Source organism: Cyprinodon variegatus, unplaced genomic scaffold, assembly GCF_000732505.1.
Source record: "Cyprinodon variegatus isolate N-32 unplaced genomic scaffold, C_variegatus-1.0 Scaffold1586, whole genome shotgun sequence".
NCBI classification, from domain to species: domain Eukaryota; kingdom Metazoa; phylum Chordata; class Actinopteri; order Cyprinodontiformes; family Cyprinodontidae; genus Cyprinodon; species Cyprinodon variegatus.
Window position 1 is genome coordinate 804 of NW_015152039.1, and position 14,984 is coordinate 15,787.

The 14,984-nt window shown below is 39.4% G+C and overlaps 1 protein-coding gene across 1 annotated transcript; it reads left to right on the forward strand.

The window, feature by feature from the left end:
• Positions 1–239: 239 nt before the first annotated feature.
• LOC107103989 (methyltransferase-like protein 16) lies at positions 240–12,150 on the forward strand (the record flags this gene model as incomplete). The annotated part of the gene is made up of 5 exons (XM_015403866.1): positions 240–382; positions 3,007–3,076; positions 4,585–4,674; positions 8,524–8,685; positions 11,372–12,150. Coding segments are annotated over 5 exons (1,026 nt in total), but the record flags the coding sequence as incomplete, so codon positions are not given.
• Positions 12,151–14,984: the final 2,834 nt, after the last annotated feature.

Sequence of the window (14,984 nt, forward strand, 5' to 3'; positions counted from 1 at the left end):
AATCACCATTTCAGTGATTTATTGAGATGCATCTGCATGTACGGGGTTTGTTTTAAGGGTATCGGTGTCAGGGGGTGCAACATTGTTTTTACGCCGTCTGCATCTTCCAGTTCTGGTTCTACCTGCTGGTTCTGGTTCAGTTTGACTCCGGCATGAAGTACTGTTTGTTTATAAGATGCTGATAAGCCTCTAATAGGATTTCTTCCTAATCTCTGTCTGCCTTGTTGCGGTCTCTGCAGGGGGTGAACTCCAGAAACTCACGAAGACCTCCTCCCAGTTCGGTGAACACGGGCGGGGTGACGGAGATCATGGCAGAAGGCGGCGAGCTGGAGTTCGTCAAGAGGATCATTCATGACAGCCTGCAGCTGAAGAAAAGGCTGCGGTGAGGAGCAGATGAAGTCCTTATCTTTGTATCTAGGGGGAAGGTTTATCTAAACATCCTAATTATGGGATGGATGTTGAAGTGTGCTGCAGTTTTCATGGGATGAGTTTAAGAGGGGAAATGGGCAGATGGATCTCTGATGTCGGTGTCGCTCTCACTTACTGTAATGGTTCAGGCGCCCTCAGGAGAGCAGCTGTGTTTGGGTGGCGGCCATCACTTCAGCCTCCCCCGTTAGCCGGGCTGTCACCTGAGCAGCGGAGTGAGACCCCGGCAGAGTGGAGCTATTAAAGCTGATTAGACAAAGCACACCTGCTCTGGCCCTACAACCCATGAGGAGTGTGTGTGTGTGTGTGTTTGTGTGTGTGTGTGTTCTCACTCAGGATGCTTCAGTGGAGGGGCACTGATGGTAACACCTGCCTGCTCTTATGCGGCTCTGTGTTACCAAATCATGAATACAGGAGAGGCAGTCGGAGCGAATCCAGATTTGTTTAACAGGTCTGAGGCTCCAGACGAACCAAGCAGAGCCGGCTGTCACTCCCAGCGGCATGCTGGGATACCACAGCTACCAGGTGTCCATGGAAACGGTGCCAGCTTTCAGAAAAGGTCCAGAGAGACACTCCACCACCCTACTTCCCCTTCTACAGGGGTAATTACCGTCAGACAGAAGCTCCAAACTAGTGATGCTCCTGATTCATAGTGGTATTGATATGATATATCCATCTGGATCCTCTCTTGATATGAACTGAAAGCCTTTCATTCCTGAACAGGAGATTTCCGTCTAAGCAGGAGCATCTGTTAATATTAGAGCCTATCAATATTTCATTATTGCTCTGTGCAAACATAAGGGATAACTTAAAGCATCGGGACAGATGGTTATAACTTAGAAAATTATAAAATGAGCCAAGAAAAATGATGTTGATCAGAATCGTTCAGTTTTCAGCTTCATCAGCGCTGACTTGTGATTGGCCAGTTGATAACTTCTAAAGTCCAATCTTTTATAGATCAGTGAACGCACTGAATCCAGGCTATTCATTTCATTCACAAAATGATCTCAGTTGAACAAAAAGCATTTTTCAAATTGCAAAGGTTGCATTACATTTAAAAAGAATAAGACACTGACTTTCTCCCTCCGGCTCTTTACATGATTTAGATGATATGCTGAAAGTGTGTTTACCAACTCCTCAGAAAGGAAGAGTGCACTACAGGTATCATTCATGCTAGTAGAAATAAACGCCTTTACACATCAGAAACAAAGTGCTGTGATAATAGACTCTGGACAAGCAAACTTTTAAAGTCATGAGAACAATGAAACCCTGGTATAGAAACATTTACATACAGATGAGGAAAATCAAAATAAAATTACAAATTTGGTGTAAAGAAAATTTTTTTTTCAGGTTAACACAGGAAATCTTTATAATTCAAAACAAAAACTGTTGATAGTAGCTACTGCTGCTAGGCATGCTAACAGCTATTAGATTAGATTATATTAAACTTTATTGTCATTACACAGGTACAGGTACAAGGCAAGGAAATGTAGTTCAGGTCTAACCAGAAGTGCAATAGCAGCAAGTGCAGGATAAATAATGGTTCCATAAATACAGGACATGGGTTTCTACTGAATGAGTATAGAGATGAATACTATTATAAATAATGAATATAATATATAGATCACTAGTGTTATGAACTAAATTTATATTATTATACAGGTGGATATTACTATTAGAACTTGAAACGACTGTCAAATGTTAACTTATTTTTCTGTTCTAGTAAAGGCATTGCTTTGCCAGGGTGAAGGAAAATACTGTATAATTTATTCCAAATGATAAACCTCCAGGAGTCTGCTAGAAATATAGTGATGATGATTAGAGCATCATTCCATATGAATAACATAAAATAAAAAGAAATGGCTTCAGTGGGAGAAAATGCAACTTATGCAATTATTTTTAGTTGGTGCCCTGAACTCAATAAGGTCAGCAGAGGTCATCATGGTCTTATTCATCAGGAGAAGCTTTTAAGGTTAAGTAGCTAAATACTGACACGTTAAGATGAGAGGACTGGATGCTCAAGGAAAGAAATGGATAATTATTTAATTATTTAGGTTTTTCAGTCGAATGTTCTGGGTTAATATCAAATTTATAGCAGAAAGGAATTTTAAATCAAGAGAGCCTGGATCTTAGCCAGCAGGTGAACGCTGAGATCGCCTCCAGATGTGCTCCAATGCAGCCTCCATCCATCACAGAAGATGTTTAAACTACGGTACTCTTTAGGAGGAAGCAGCATCCCCAGCCACGTTTCCAGACGGGTGCTTCCTAATGTGCTTATCTTCCCTCCGTCCTCCCTGTTGGACTCTGCTTCTCATTGATCACCACCAAACTCATGTCTTTATTGCACAGTGGTGATTATCGATTAGGCCTCCACCTCAAAAACACTTCAAAACCATTTTTCTTTGCGCCGCGGGACCAAGAGAACCTGGATGTTTTCCTGTCTCATGTTTTTTTTTCTTTGCCTTTGTTTTGCTCCCTGAAGCCTGCTTCTGTTTGTTTGATCTCTTGCTTTGTAGTTGAAGTCTGCTAACGGACACATACACACCAAAAGCTGGTTGATGTTGATTTCTCTTTCTGCAGGTGGTACAGTTGTATGTTGGGGAAGAAATGCAGCCTGGCACCTTTGAAGGAGGAGCTGAGGAAGCAAGGGGTGAGTACCTGCTGGGACCCAGAACAAAGAGAAGCCCTGGTAAACTCTATGATCTCGGTTTGTTCATACAGGAACTACGCAGACGGGTCATACCTGCAGGTTTAAATGTTGCCTGCATATTCTCCCAATAAATACTCCTCTCGTGCTACGATGCAAGGAGCTTCATTAGACTTTTCTAATGTGCCACTAAACCAGAAATGAGCTCATGTGAAAGATAAAGAAAGACCCCCTCCCACCCCACCATCTGCACCAGCCTCTTCTCAACCAGAGATCTGAGTCTGCTGTTAGCAGCTCATCAGAAGGAGTGGAGGTTTGGCGGATGTCCTGGGAGGAGACTGATGCTTTTGGTTTACAGCACTTCTAACTCGTCTCTAGTTAACATGCCACAGCTTTTATCACCCATTAACGAATCTAAACCTTGTTTTGTTTTGGTGTTTTACATTTAGTTTTATTTTGTCTTTTAACACATGTAGCAATTTTCCCCTTTCTTCTGACTGATGGATATTTATATAAAACTAATGTATGACAGACCTCTTTCTGTTAGCCACTGAGGAACATTTATCGTACCGCCCCAGAAAATATAGGTGGAGAATTTAAAAATCAGCATAGTGTGGGACAGATGTCTCCATATAACCATTAAACAGGATCTCTATGTGAGGCATGTCAAGAGAAAGGCTTTTCTTTCCTACCATCACAAACGTAAACATGTAGAGTCTCTAGAATGTACTTGAACTTGAACTGGAGCTGGTCTCTAGCCTGATGAGACACGGATAGAGTTTTTTACTCATTATTTGCTCATAGCACCAAATCACAACACATGTAATCTCAAGGCACTTTACACTTCACCAGATCCTACAGTCAAATTGATTCAAAGTTTTCTAACTAAGGAAAACCAGTTGATTGTATTGACTCATTGACTCAAATGCAATCCCTCACACTAAGCATGCTTGTAGCGACAGTGGAGAGTAAAAGCTCCAAACCTGCAAAAATTCTGAAACCTGATCTATGCTCCTTTTTTATCATAAAAGATGAATTAGTATAAAAGCAACTTATCACTGTTAGGATTGGTTGAGAAACAAAATCATGAAATCATTGGAGATTATAGATCAAATAAAAATGCTGAATGATTGTTGTTGTGTCTTCCTCCAGAAAGGCAATTAAAATCCTATGACCAAATCAACAAAGGGAGCGAATCCACTTTCCTCTATAGCCATCTGGATGCCATCCTTAAATACAAACATCCTATTTGTTTCTCAGGTGCTAAGGTCTTACAGCAGTGATAGCATCTCATGCAGCTACTGCAGCCAAATTACCCACTCAATTAATTTGCCAACTGAGAAATCAGATGAATTAATAAGAATCATATTCATAAAAATCATTTCTTCCATTGTGTTACCTAAAATCAGTAGCGTTCTGCTGTTATTTTATGAAGAACAAAAACTGTTTATCTTCCCATGTCAGGCATACATTTAATTTGTCCTAAAGAATATTGTTGTTTTCCTTCTCAGGTGCCCAAAGTGACCCACACAGAGTTCTGCCAGGGACGGACCATGCGGTGGGCGTTGGCCTGGAGTTTCTATGACGATGTGGCTGTCCCGGTAACTTCCTGTTTCCTGAAAATATAATATTATGAAAGAAAGATTTGAACATATCACATTCTATCACATTTATTTTTGTGCCTAAAATCAAATTTTCATGAAAAATGGCGTAGGCAGCCCTGAGGTTTTGCGTTTGAAACCCACTCTGACTGCCACTCAGGGTCTCTGAGCAAGACCCTAAACCCCCAGTTGCTCCCTGGGTGCTACACAGTGGCAGCCCACTGCTCCTCAAAGGGGATGGGTTAAACGCAGAGAGCTAATTTCTCCATTGTTTTACTCCAAATTTTCATTTTTTTAGGTCAAAATAATAGCAGAGAGGGATGAAACCATCTACTTATATGGATTGAAATGCAGAAACAGGTAGTTTGTATCCATGAAGTGAATCTCAGACAGCTTGTTGTGAAACTAGCTGATTGTTTTCATTAGCTTCTTTGCTGCAGGTGTGTAATCCGGCGCTCGGCGAGGAGAGACAATAAAATTCACCACTGATTCCTCTGTTTTTATTGATGCGCCATCTCTGTCCTGCTCCATCCTCTCTCTCTTCCATCTGGATCCTCTCTTCCTCCCCCTGAGCCCTGATCCATTATGTGCACTTAACTCCTGTCCTCCGGGGAGATGTTTATGGCATTTCTAGCAAGCAGTAGCCAGGCAACAGTTGCCAGGGCAGGGCTGTGCGCACACAGCATGCCGCAGACTCGTCTGGACAGGATGCCAGTCAGAAATGATCGCAACGGGAAGAAGGGGATGAAAAATGAAACTGGTTGTTACCCAACCTAACCCTGAATTAAACATGGCTAAGTGGAATAGACTCTTGGCTGGAGCTCTTTCTGTTTTGGTCTTTCTGGCAGAAAAGCAACCGAGCAGAATGATCAACCTAATTTTTTCTGCCCCCACTTCAGCTCCAGGCTCACATCCATCCAGCATAGTTTTACTCTCAGGAGCTTGCTGTCATCATTACCCCCTTAAAGCACATGTGTGGTTTTGATCAGAGTTTCTCCGTGTGTGATTATTTACACGCTCTGCTTCTTCATTCTGCAGCCATGTTTCTCTGGTCACCATTAAAATATTCATTCATGACAGATGTGACAGCTGTGACCCATTAACAATCCTACTAACCCCTACAGCCTCCTAGTTACCATCACTACCCACACTAAATCCAGCAAGACATCTGGAGCCAATTAGCCTAGAAAAGCAGCACATCTGTATTGCAGGTGCATTCCCATTTATTTAAATTTCATTCAGAAGTTAATCTACCTTTCATTCTTTTATTAATCTGCCAGTAGGTAAATGGAAATAATAAAAACCAAAACATTTCTGAGAAAGTTGAAACTTGTATTTAGAAACTGCATGAACTACTAAAACAAATGCAGCCTTCTTTGGTCTATGGTCCTGCTCAGGCGTTAAAGGAAGCCCAGGTTGATTTAGTAGCAGGATGTTTATTTTCTTTAGCCTGGTCTCTAGATTACTAATCTTCTTAGTTACAATCATCCATACATTCCTGATGTGAGTTTCTCTTTTCTCTATTCTTTATACGTTTTCCTTCCACTCAACTTTCCATAAACATGCCTTTGTTTGTGAAGCTGGTCTTTGACTGTCTGCTGAAAAATATAAAGCATTTAGTTTTCTTTTTTCTGATAAAATAATTACATTTTTTAAAGAATTAATATTCGAGGTATACATGTTTATCACAACTACCATAAATATATAGCAGATTTAAAACACTATGTAATAAACCTCAGGTGCAAGAAAGATCAGCAGAGCAGAGGTCACAGCTTTGAGCTTTAGATTAGGTTTTTAATTGGAGTGAAAAGTTGGTCAGCAGACGACAGAATCAGGATTTAATCTGATCTGAGGCACCGTCATTCATTTCAGTTGAAAGCGTGAAAACCCGTGAACGAGATCAGCTGTTTAGATTTAAACGGATGATTATAAGATATTTACAGAAGACTCCGGTGTCTCCTCAGTTTTTTTTTCTGGAGAGGCTGGAGATGCTCTGGATTAAAAACTCTCCTCAAAGGAGTCCTATTGTTCACAGACAAAAGAGGTGGATGTGTTCATGGAAGAAAAGAAGATTCAGACAGGAAAGACTGCTGGGGTTTATCCCAGAAAGCCTCGAGGCTCTGTGTTGTTCATGCAGGCCTTTGGCCAGAAGACAAATCAGAAAGGTGCAGAGCTCACTCAGACCTTTGGGTCAAACATGATCTAAAATGTTTGCCTGAAGGGGGACTGTGGAGCCTTTGTTTCCCTACTAGGAGTGTGTTTGGCATCTGGGGCTAGAACGCTGAGATCATTAAACCTTAAAGGAATCGGTTATTACAAAGGTTTTAGGTTTTAAAAGGGGTCTTTAAAAAAAAAAAAAAAAAAAGGTAGGTCATGGGCCGTCTTCAACACTCCAGCACCGAGGTGATAACTAATAATGAGAATGAGCAACAAAACCATAACAGAGATGCGGATCAGGCTTCAAGTGTTGGGGGAACAGGTTTGATTTTAAAACCTGTGTTTGTATTTGTTAGAGAACCTGTGTGAAGGATGCAGGCTACAGGTTCAGCTTGATGAATTTTATTGATTTGCTTCCCTTCTGCAATGAGATGCAGGATCTTAGAAACCTTGTAGGTTAGGAGAGACTTGTAAAACAAAAAGACAGAGAGAAAAGGTCCAACTAACAGGGAGAGGAGGTGCAGTCAAGGCAGGAAACCTTTCATTCAAGGGCTCCATCAATCAAAATGAGAATCGGATGGAAAGATCACTTAATTTAATTTATTATTTTACATAAAGCACAAATAAAAAAAAAATCATGTCTGGGTGTTTATAAAGGTTTTTAAAAATCAATTGAAGGAAACGGCATAAAGTAACAGATCAGGGATTCGTCTCCAGATCAGTGCAGCAGTGTGAAGGTCGCAGTCCGCTCCTCCGCGCGCCGTTTCTAGGTCAGTCGGCCATGCTGTCTCTGCTGCTGCAGATCCCACCCCCCCGCGCCCTCGACCACGTTCAGCCCGACCGCAGTGACTCATGAGTGCAGCGTTCATGTCACTGATGCACAGCCTTTCTGCTCAGTTATGCCTGGATAATGACCCCCACCCCCGATTAGAGCCTGACATTAGAGGAGATTAGACTAGAGAAGATGCTTGATGTGCTGCAGGTTCAGGTGCAAAGCTCACCCTGCCTCTGTGCTCCCCCATGGCACCACTGTTCAGTATCCTAAATTGGGAACACATGCATTTATTGAGCTATGAATCTCTCCCTGTTTTTACAGCTCATTTTCAGTTTAGTTTCTAAGGATGTTTTTATAAATCATAGCAGCAGACAGACCACACTAGTTTACATTTGTTGCAGACATCCAGTCAGTTGGTATAACCTCTGGTACATTTCTATCTTTGATTTCTATTAAACTGCACCTTTAAAAACATGTTTGATGTCAGAGATTTCCAGATTTTCCATAAGGGTGTGACACATCTTAAAATGAAGACACACTGCCCTCTGCTGGTAGCTGTAGCCCTATGTTTTGAATTCAACGGTTAACACAGCTGGCTTTTTTAACACTATAATCTAAATAAAGATTTTAGATACAACAGCAATAGTTAAGGGTTTCCCCTTCACATTATTTAAAACTAATGTAAGAGAATCTAGAGAAAAAAAATAGTTCACTGCATCATAAATGACCATTTTGATCTGAGTTAGACTGGAAAGTAGCAGCTGAACCAGTTGAGAGATCAAACGCTGACTAAACCATTTCTATCCCTCTGATGCTGTATTTTAGTCTAAGCTGTACAGAAGCTAATAAAAGTTGACTGATTTCACTTCTACAGACTGATTTTAGTGATTGCCTTGCTTTTTTTTTTTGTCTACCAGTCTCCTCCCAGTAAGAAGCGTAAACTGGAGAAGGCTCAGAAACCGCTGGCATTCACGCTACCAGAGGCAGGGGTGAAGGAGCTCCAGGCTTCGGCTGGAAGTTGCAGCAGTTCTGTGGACAGCATCACTGCTCTGATAGAGAAAACTCTCACTGAGCTGCGGGTGAGCTTCACCACAACACCACCACACCCCTTTAATGCTCGTCTGGAACCGGTTCACTCACAGGATGCACATTATGTAAAATAAATACATATACACAGTTAGGTTTTAAATCTGAGCACACTTTTTCAGTTTTTTGAGCATTTAAACAGGTTAGATACAAAACTTTCCATCTTAATTGTGGATAGTTACATATATCCTGCTTGATTCCACTGAAAACAAATCTGTTGGCAAGGGATTAGAATAAAAACAAAACTTTCTGATTTCTTTGTACTAACGTTATCAGTTGGGTGAAAAGAAGGAAACAGTCAAGAAGCTGATAAAAAGCATGAAGGGGCTGCAGGAAATTCAACCCTGGTTGTGTGTTGCGTGGAACCGCAGTCCATCAAGACCCGGCCTGTCAAACTGGTTCCAGAACGGGCTGCTGGTTTTTTTTTTCCAACCAAGCAGTAACGCACCACACACCAGTCATCCCATTAAAGGGGAATATATAGTGAACTTGTCAACTTACTGCTCAGACAGATGATCACTTTCCCATTGGTCCACTGCTCGGTGTCTGCGCCATCTTTATTATTAGTCGACGCTGTCGGGTGGTGAAAGCCTATGGCGACAGTGGGCCGCTGTGTCAACAAATCCCATAATGTTTTGTGAGGAGAGTTCTCTGTGCAAAGCATTCTGGGATATATCTACCTCTTCTCAGGCCTTCCTTTTCTTCTCATACACTTCATCAACACTTTTCTCTTATGACCCTCGGCCATTTTCAAAGAACCATGGTCAGAAAGGTGAGCTTCAATGACTGTCTGAAACCGTAGCTCACCACACATATAAGCCTGAAAGTATGCATGCGCATAAAAAGATAACGGGACGAGCACATAGGACGGCCTTATGTAAACATATCACCAGAATGATTGACAATTAGGAGGACCACTTATTTAGATGATCGAGCCGGAAATAAAAGATCGTCCTCTATACCTTTAATGGCTGAGGTATGGTTTGGCATATTTTATATCTAAGGGTTATGCTTATTCAGGTCCATAAACGTCTAATATATCTTTAACAGAAACTAAAATTTGCTTCTTGTCACAAATTATCCTCTGAATGATCAATAAAACCAGAGCTTGTGGTGAAGGGTAATGGATTGAATTTCAGTTTAGAGAACATGATTTACAGGGAATTTTATGTTTATCAAAATCAAACGACAAAGTACAGGGGTGTAATAATCCGCTTTAATATTTAGCATGTCACAGTAAGGAATTGTGGGCAATTCACTTCACCGAAGGGTGCTTTGATGCACACTTAGCTTAAGTGTGGATCTGTGGGGCGGGACCAAAGATCGCTCTGAAGGATTGGGACAAACTATCGCTTGAACCCTCAACGTTAACCTGATGACTTGCTGGGATGACTGGAGTCTGGTGTGCTACTGCTTGGTTGGATAGAAGACCAGCAGCCACACAGCTCTGTTTAGAACCACTTTGACAGCAGTGATCTAGGCTAAAAAAAAACATTGTTGGAGAAATCCTTACAGTTTGATGTAAGTGCTTTATAATCTTCTGGTCACAGTTACAAAAGTATATTTGGTACAAAAAGAACAAAAGATCGACATATCATCAATAAAAACTGCCTGGGAGTTCTTGATATGGGGATGAGACAAGTTTAAACCAAAAATAGTCTAAGTGTCTGAGATAAAGATTGATTGTTGAAGTTTTATTAAAACCTTATAGGGCCCTCATTGAAATACTTTGAAATTTAGCATTTGAAATCTACAGTGTTATGGGAGGACGAATCAAGACTTTACTTTTGTAACGTAAAAAAAATCAAGGTTATATATTCATCAAAAACAGTCACTTACACTAATGTGCTCAATAAGATCCAATTATTGCTTCTATAAGGAGTTGGTGGAAAAACAGAGAAAGAGATACTAAACATTACTGCTGATACAGGAACTTCTCTTTTTAATTTTTTATTTAGCTTATTACTTATTGAATTGGCTTTTTACTTTTTTTTTATCTTAAGTTTTCAAATTATTTATTACTTTTTCTTTATAAGGCAATTATTTTAAGGCAATTGAGTGTAGATATTGCGAGCACAGAAGTTAGGTATAGGAACAGATTGACATGGTAAGTACTTCAAGTACATCAAAACCTTGCAGACCACATCTGACCTCATGATTTTGCCTTTTTTGCTGCAAAGTTGTGTTTCTTTCTAAAGGGATAAGACAGATGCAGATACCTGGTATTTTGACATGAATATAACAAAATCCTAATATGTGCTGGGTTTTTTTTTTTTCGGGGGCGAGACGAGGTTTTAGGTCGATATTGCTTTCTCCTACTCCATTTACATGTTAGAAGTGAAAAATGTTACACAAATCTCAATTTTAACCAAAATGCAAAATATCACCCAGTGCAGATAATAGAAAACTATCAGCCGAAATATTGGATATACCAGTTTATCTCTGATCTGCTAAAAAGATAAGAGAACAAGCAAATGACCTCAGAAATATTTGCAAAGTAGTCGACAAATATTGTCAAATGAAGCTTCAGATGCTGATAAACTTCTACCAAAGAGGACGGTTTATGACGCCTATGTTGCTGCTTAGTCGTATTTTGCATTTCTTTACTTAGATTGTTTCATTATGCTCTTGCTCTTCTGGTCTGGTGGTCTCATTGGTGGTCCCATTGTCTTCCTGCAGGTGCTGCATAAGCGTGTCCCCTGCGGACAGCAGGAGAAGAGCCTCTTATTGACTGCGGTGGAAAACACCTGGATCCACGGCCGCCAGAAGAGGCGTGAACAGACCCGTCAGCTCCGAGAGCTTCCCAGGGCGCCCCCCGGTATCGGAACCTCTGTGCAAACCGGCGCTGGTTCAGTTTCCACCCAAAACCAGCCCATCTCCACGGTTTCCTCAAAGGAGTGGAGTTCAGAAGCAGTGACCACGGCTGGAGGACAAGAAGTGGAAGAATTACCAGGAAATGCAGGGGATGAGGATGTGGATAAGAGTTCCTCCCTCTGTGCAGAACCAGGACGGAAAATAGACCAGAAAACTCCTGCTGATGCAACCACCAGTGACAACGGACGGCCCGGGACCCCCAGTGGAAACGAGCATTTTCTGTTCAAGTGTCTGCTGAATGTGATTCCAGAGGGAAGGGATGTAGGGATTGAGATGCACTGGGTCGAAGGTCAGAACAAAGACCTGATGAATCAGCTGCGTACGTACCTTAGAAACACTCTTTTAAAATCTGTTGGGAAGGTGTGATGCTCAGGGAGACTGGGGCTAGTTAGGGGGTCATGTTTTAAAACGGTGAAGTATTGATTTAGAAATCATTTCTACAGTTTTATAAAATTGAAAAAATGTTCATGTTGATTGAGATTTTATATTCCTTTTTTTTCTTGTTAGGTTACCTTTTAAGGTAATTTTTACTCTTAAAATAAAAGCTCTGTTCAAACTTTAGGAATAAATGTCGTTTTTTTAAAATAAAATATCTGCTTTGGTTTTTTTTTCATCGAGCAGTACACTAAAGTAACCACAAGAGGGCGTAGAAGTTTCCCTTGCCCTGTTCTTTCAGCACTGATTCCTGTTAAATTGACCAGATTTTGAAATGTCATTGTTGGACGTTTTTAGTTATGTTCCTTTTTAAGGAATTTCCTGGCGTCTCGGAGTAATTCCTGTACTTGGAAAACCAACTATTATTACTTTTGCCGTCGCTGACATGCATCCGTATTAGAGCCCAGTCAATAACAGGAAAAAGGCTATAAACATCCACAGCTAGTGCATGCACGATCCCTGTAGTAAAAAAAGACAGAGTACTTCCTGACCGTACAACATGTGCCTCGGTCTGGCTGGACTTTGACTCGACCGATCCGTGTGTATGTGGTTGGAGGGGGTTAAATGAAACCAACTGTGTTTGCTCTTTTATTTTGTCTCCAGGCTAAGGTTTAGAAGGTTAACAGCTTAACTTATTGATGTGTTTTTCCTAAAAATTTGCTTTAGGACATTTGCTTTACAGATAACACAAGTGGAAACGAGCCTGATTGGTCAATGCTTCAATCATATGAGCTAAAACAATTTCTTAATTGTATCATAATTTTGTTTTTATAAAAAAAAAACAAAAAAAACAACAACTTCCCTTTGAATTGAAACATTACCCCGAAGTGCAATGGTTTCCTGCATTTTCTAGAAGGACTTTAATGAATATATCACTATTTGGTGATAACTTTACAAAACTCTAATGTTCCCTAAACATTCCATAACCTTTAGAGAATGTTTCCTAGATGCTGAAAATGTGTGATCATCCTCTGGACAGGAATTTTCTTTAATTTGTCTTGTCAGAAAGTGAAGAGTTAATATTTCTTAAACATTGAAGACGATCGGTAATGTTGGGAATGTAAACTTCATAAAAAGTTCCCTAAAGGTTAGTTTTATCAATGAATTCAACTTCCTTGGAACGATCAGGTGATATTCCCTAAGGCTTCCTGTAATTTAACCACAACCTAAAATATGTGACCTATTAAAAACCTTAAGACTCTTATTTTATTAATAGTTTTATTTCACCTTTAAATCATAGTTTGATATTAAAATGTTGGAGTAGAATTTTACTGTAAAACTAACAACATAATATTATTAGAATTTTAAATATTACTTTTTCCTATCAGTACGTATATGTTGTGGTGTTTTGTAAAGCCAAATATTCACAGCAATTCTTTTTAAAAATTACTTTTAACACATACTCTATGATCTAATTTATTTAATGCCTGCTAAAATTTGAATTTATTTTAGAAACACACACAGATTATGCAAATCTTATGGGCTTTATTTTATAACCTTAATTTTTTTAATACTCCCTAAAGGTCCCCAGACAGATGGATAACTATGAACTGGAAACACAAGTTTCTCTATTCCTAAAACAATGCCTGCAGAATTGCGGTAAAGAAAAGATTGCATATTAAAAATTGATACATTTGAAATATTTTTTTTTATTTTAATCACTATTTAATTGTGTGTTTTGAGTATTGGATTACTTATTTGCAAGAAATATATCAAAGTAATTTGAATATTTCCTTGCACTAGCTATATACCCAGTAGCAATGTATAAATTGCAATCTTTTACAAGTACGGTTTTGTAATTTACTTTTTTCAGACTAAAATAACCTTTCATTTTAACAAAAATATAAAACTAAGATACTGAAAGTCTTTTCAAGAGTGACAGGAGACCTAAAAAATGTCCTTCCATATATTTTTACCACATTAATAACTTATTTGATCAGTTTATAAAATTAAATAACTTTTTCTTATTCTTTTTGCTGCTATTTTGTGTCAGATAAGAGCTTGAAAAATGAATTCACGTCAGATAGAAATTACTTGGAAGTCTGGTCGCCATATTGACGACGTTAGCGGTTGCTGGGCAACACGAAACTGATTACGACGCAAACTTTTGTCTTGATTTTTTTTTACATTTTTTCTAACAAAAGCACGCCGGTCACGAGGATGGCGCGTGAGGTTTGACAACTGCAGGCGTTAAAGGAGGTCAAGCAGATGATTGGAGAATAATAAACTCCTTATTCATTGTCCCTCCACCATGGACGGACAGAGGACGCCATTGATGGCAGTAAAACATTCTAAACATGTCAGAAATGCACTACGTGGAGCGTTAAAAGACCATCAGTCCGAGTCTGGGTCCGTGTTTTGTCCTCCTCTTGAGCCCGCGGAGGGTGGTGGCGACGGCTACGTGTCTGTGGGCGTTTCCAACCCTGTATGGCAAGCCGTTTTAACATAAATTCGGTTTCGTCTGAATTTAAAGACTTAGATTTCATTTGTCATTTTGTTTACACAATTGTAAAACAGAAAGAAATTTCGTTTGGAACATATCAGTAATATAAACATATGACTGTAAATTTACAGTTGTAACATTTTCTTTATTTTTTCATGTAATGATAAAATTTTAATGAATGTAATAAAATACAATACAATAATCTATTTTACAAAATATTACCATGACACTCCATAATTATATTTCTGATATCTTAAAATACATTTTGACTAGACAAAACCACATTTTGACTATCCAGAATGGTAATTTAAGATATCTGTATTTACATTCTGATTAGGAAGAATAATAATTCAAGATATCTTAAATTACATTTAGACTAGTCAAAATTCCTTTCAAGATATCTCAAATTACGTCACCGGATTCGTCATTTAAAGCGTCACACATCGGTAATTGTAATATAAGATATCTCGAACGTAATTATGACTAGTCAGTATTACAATTTTAGATATCTGAAGTAAGAGATTGCGTGTAAGCCTCTTT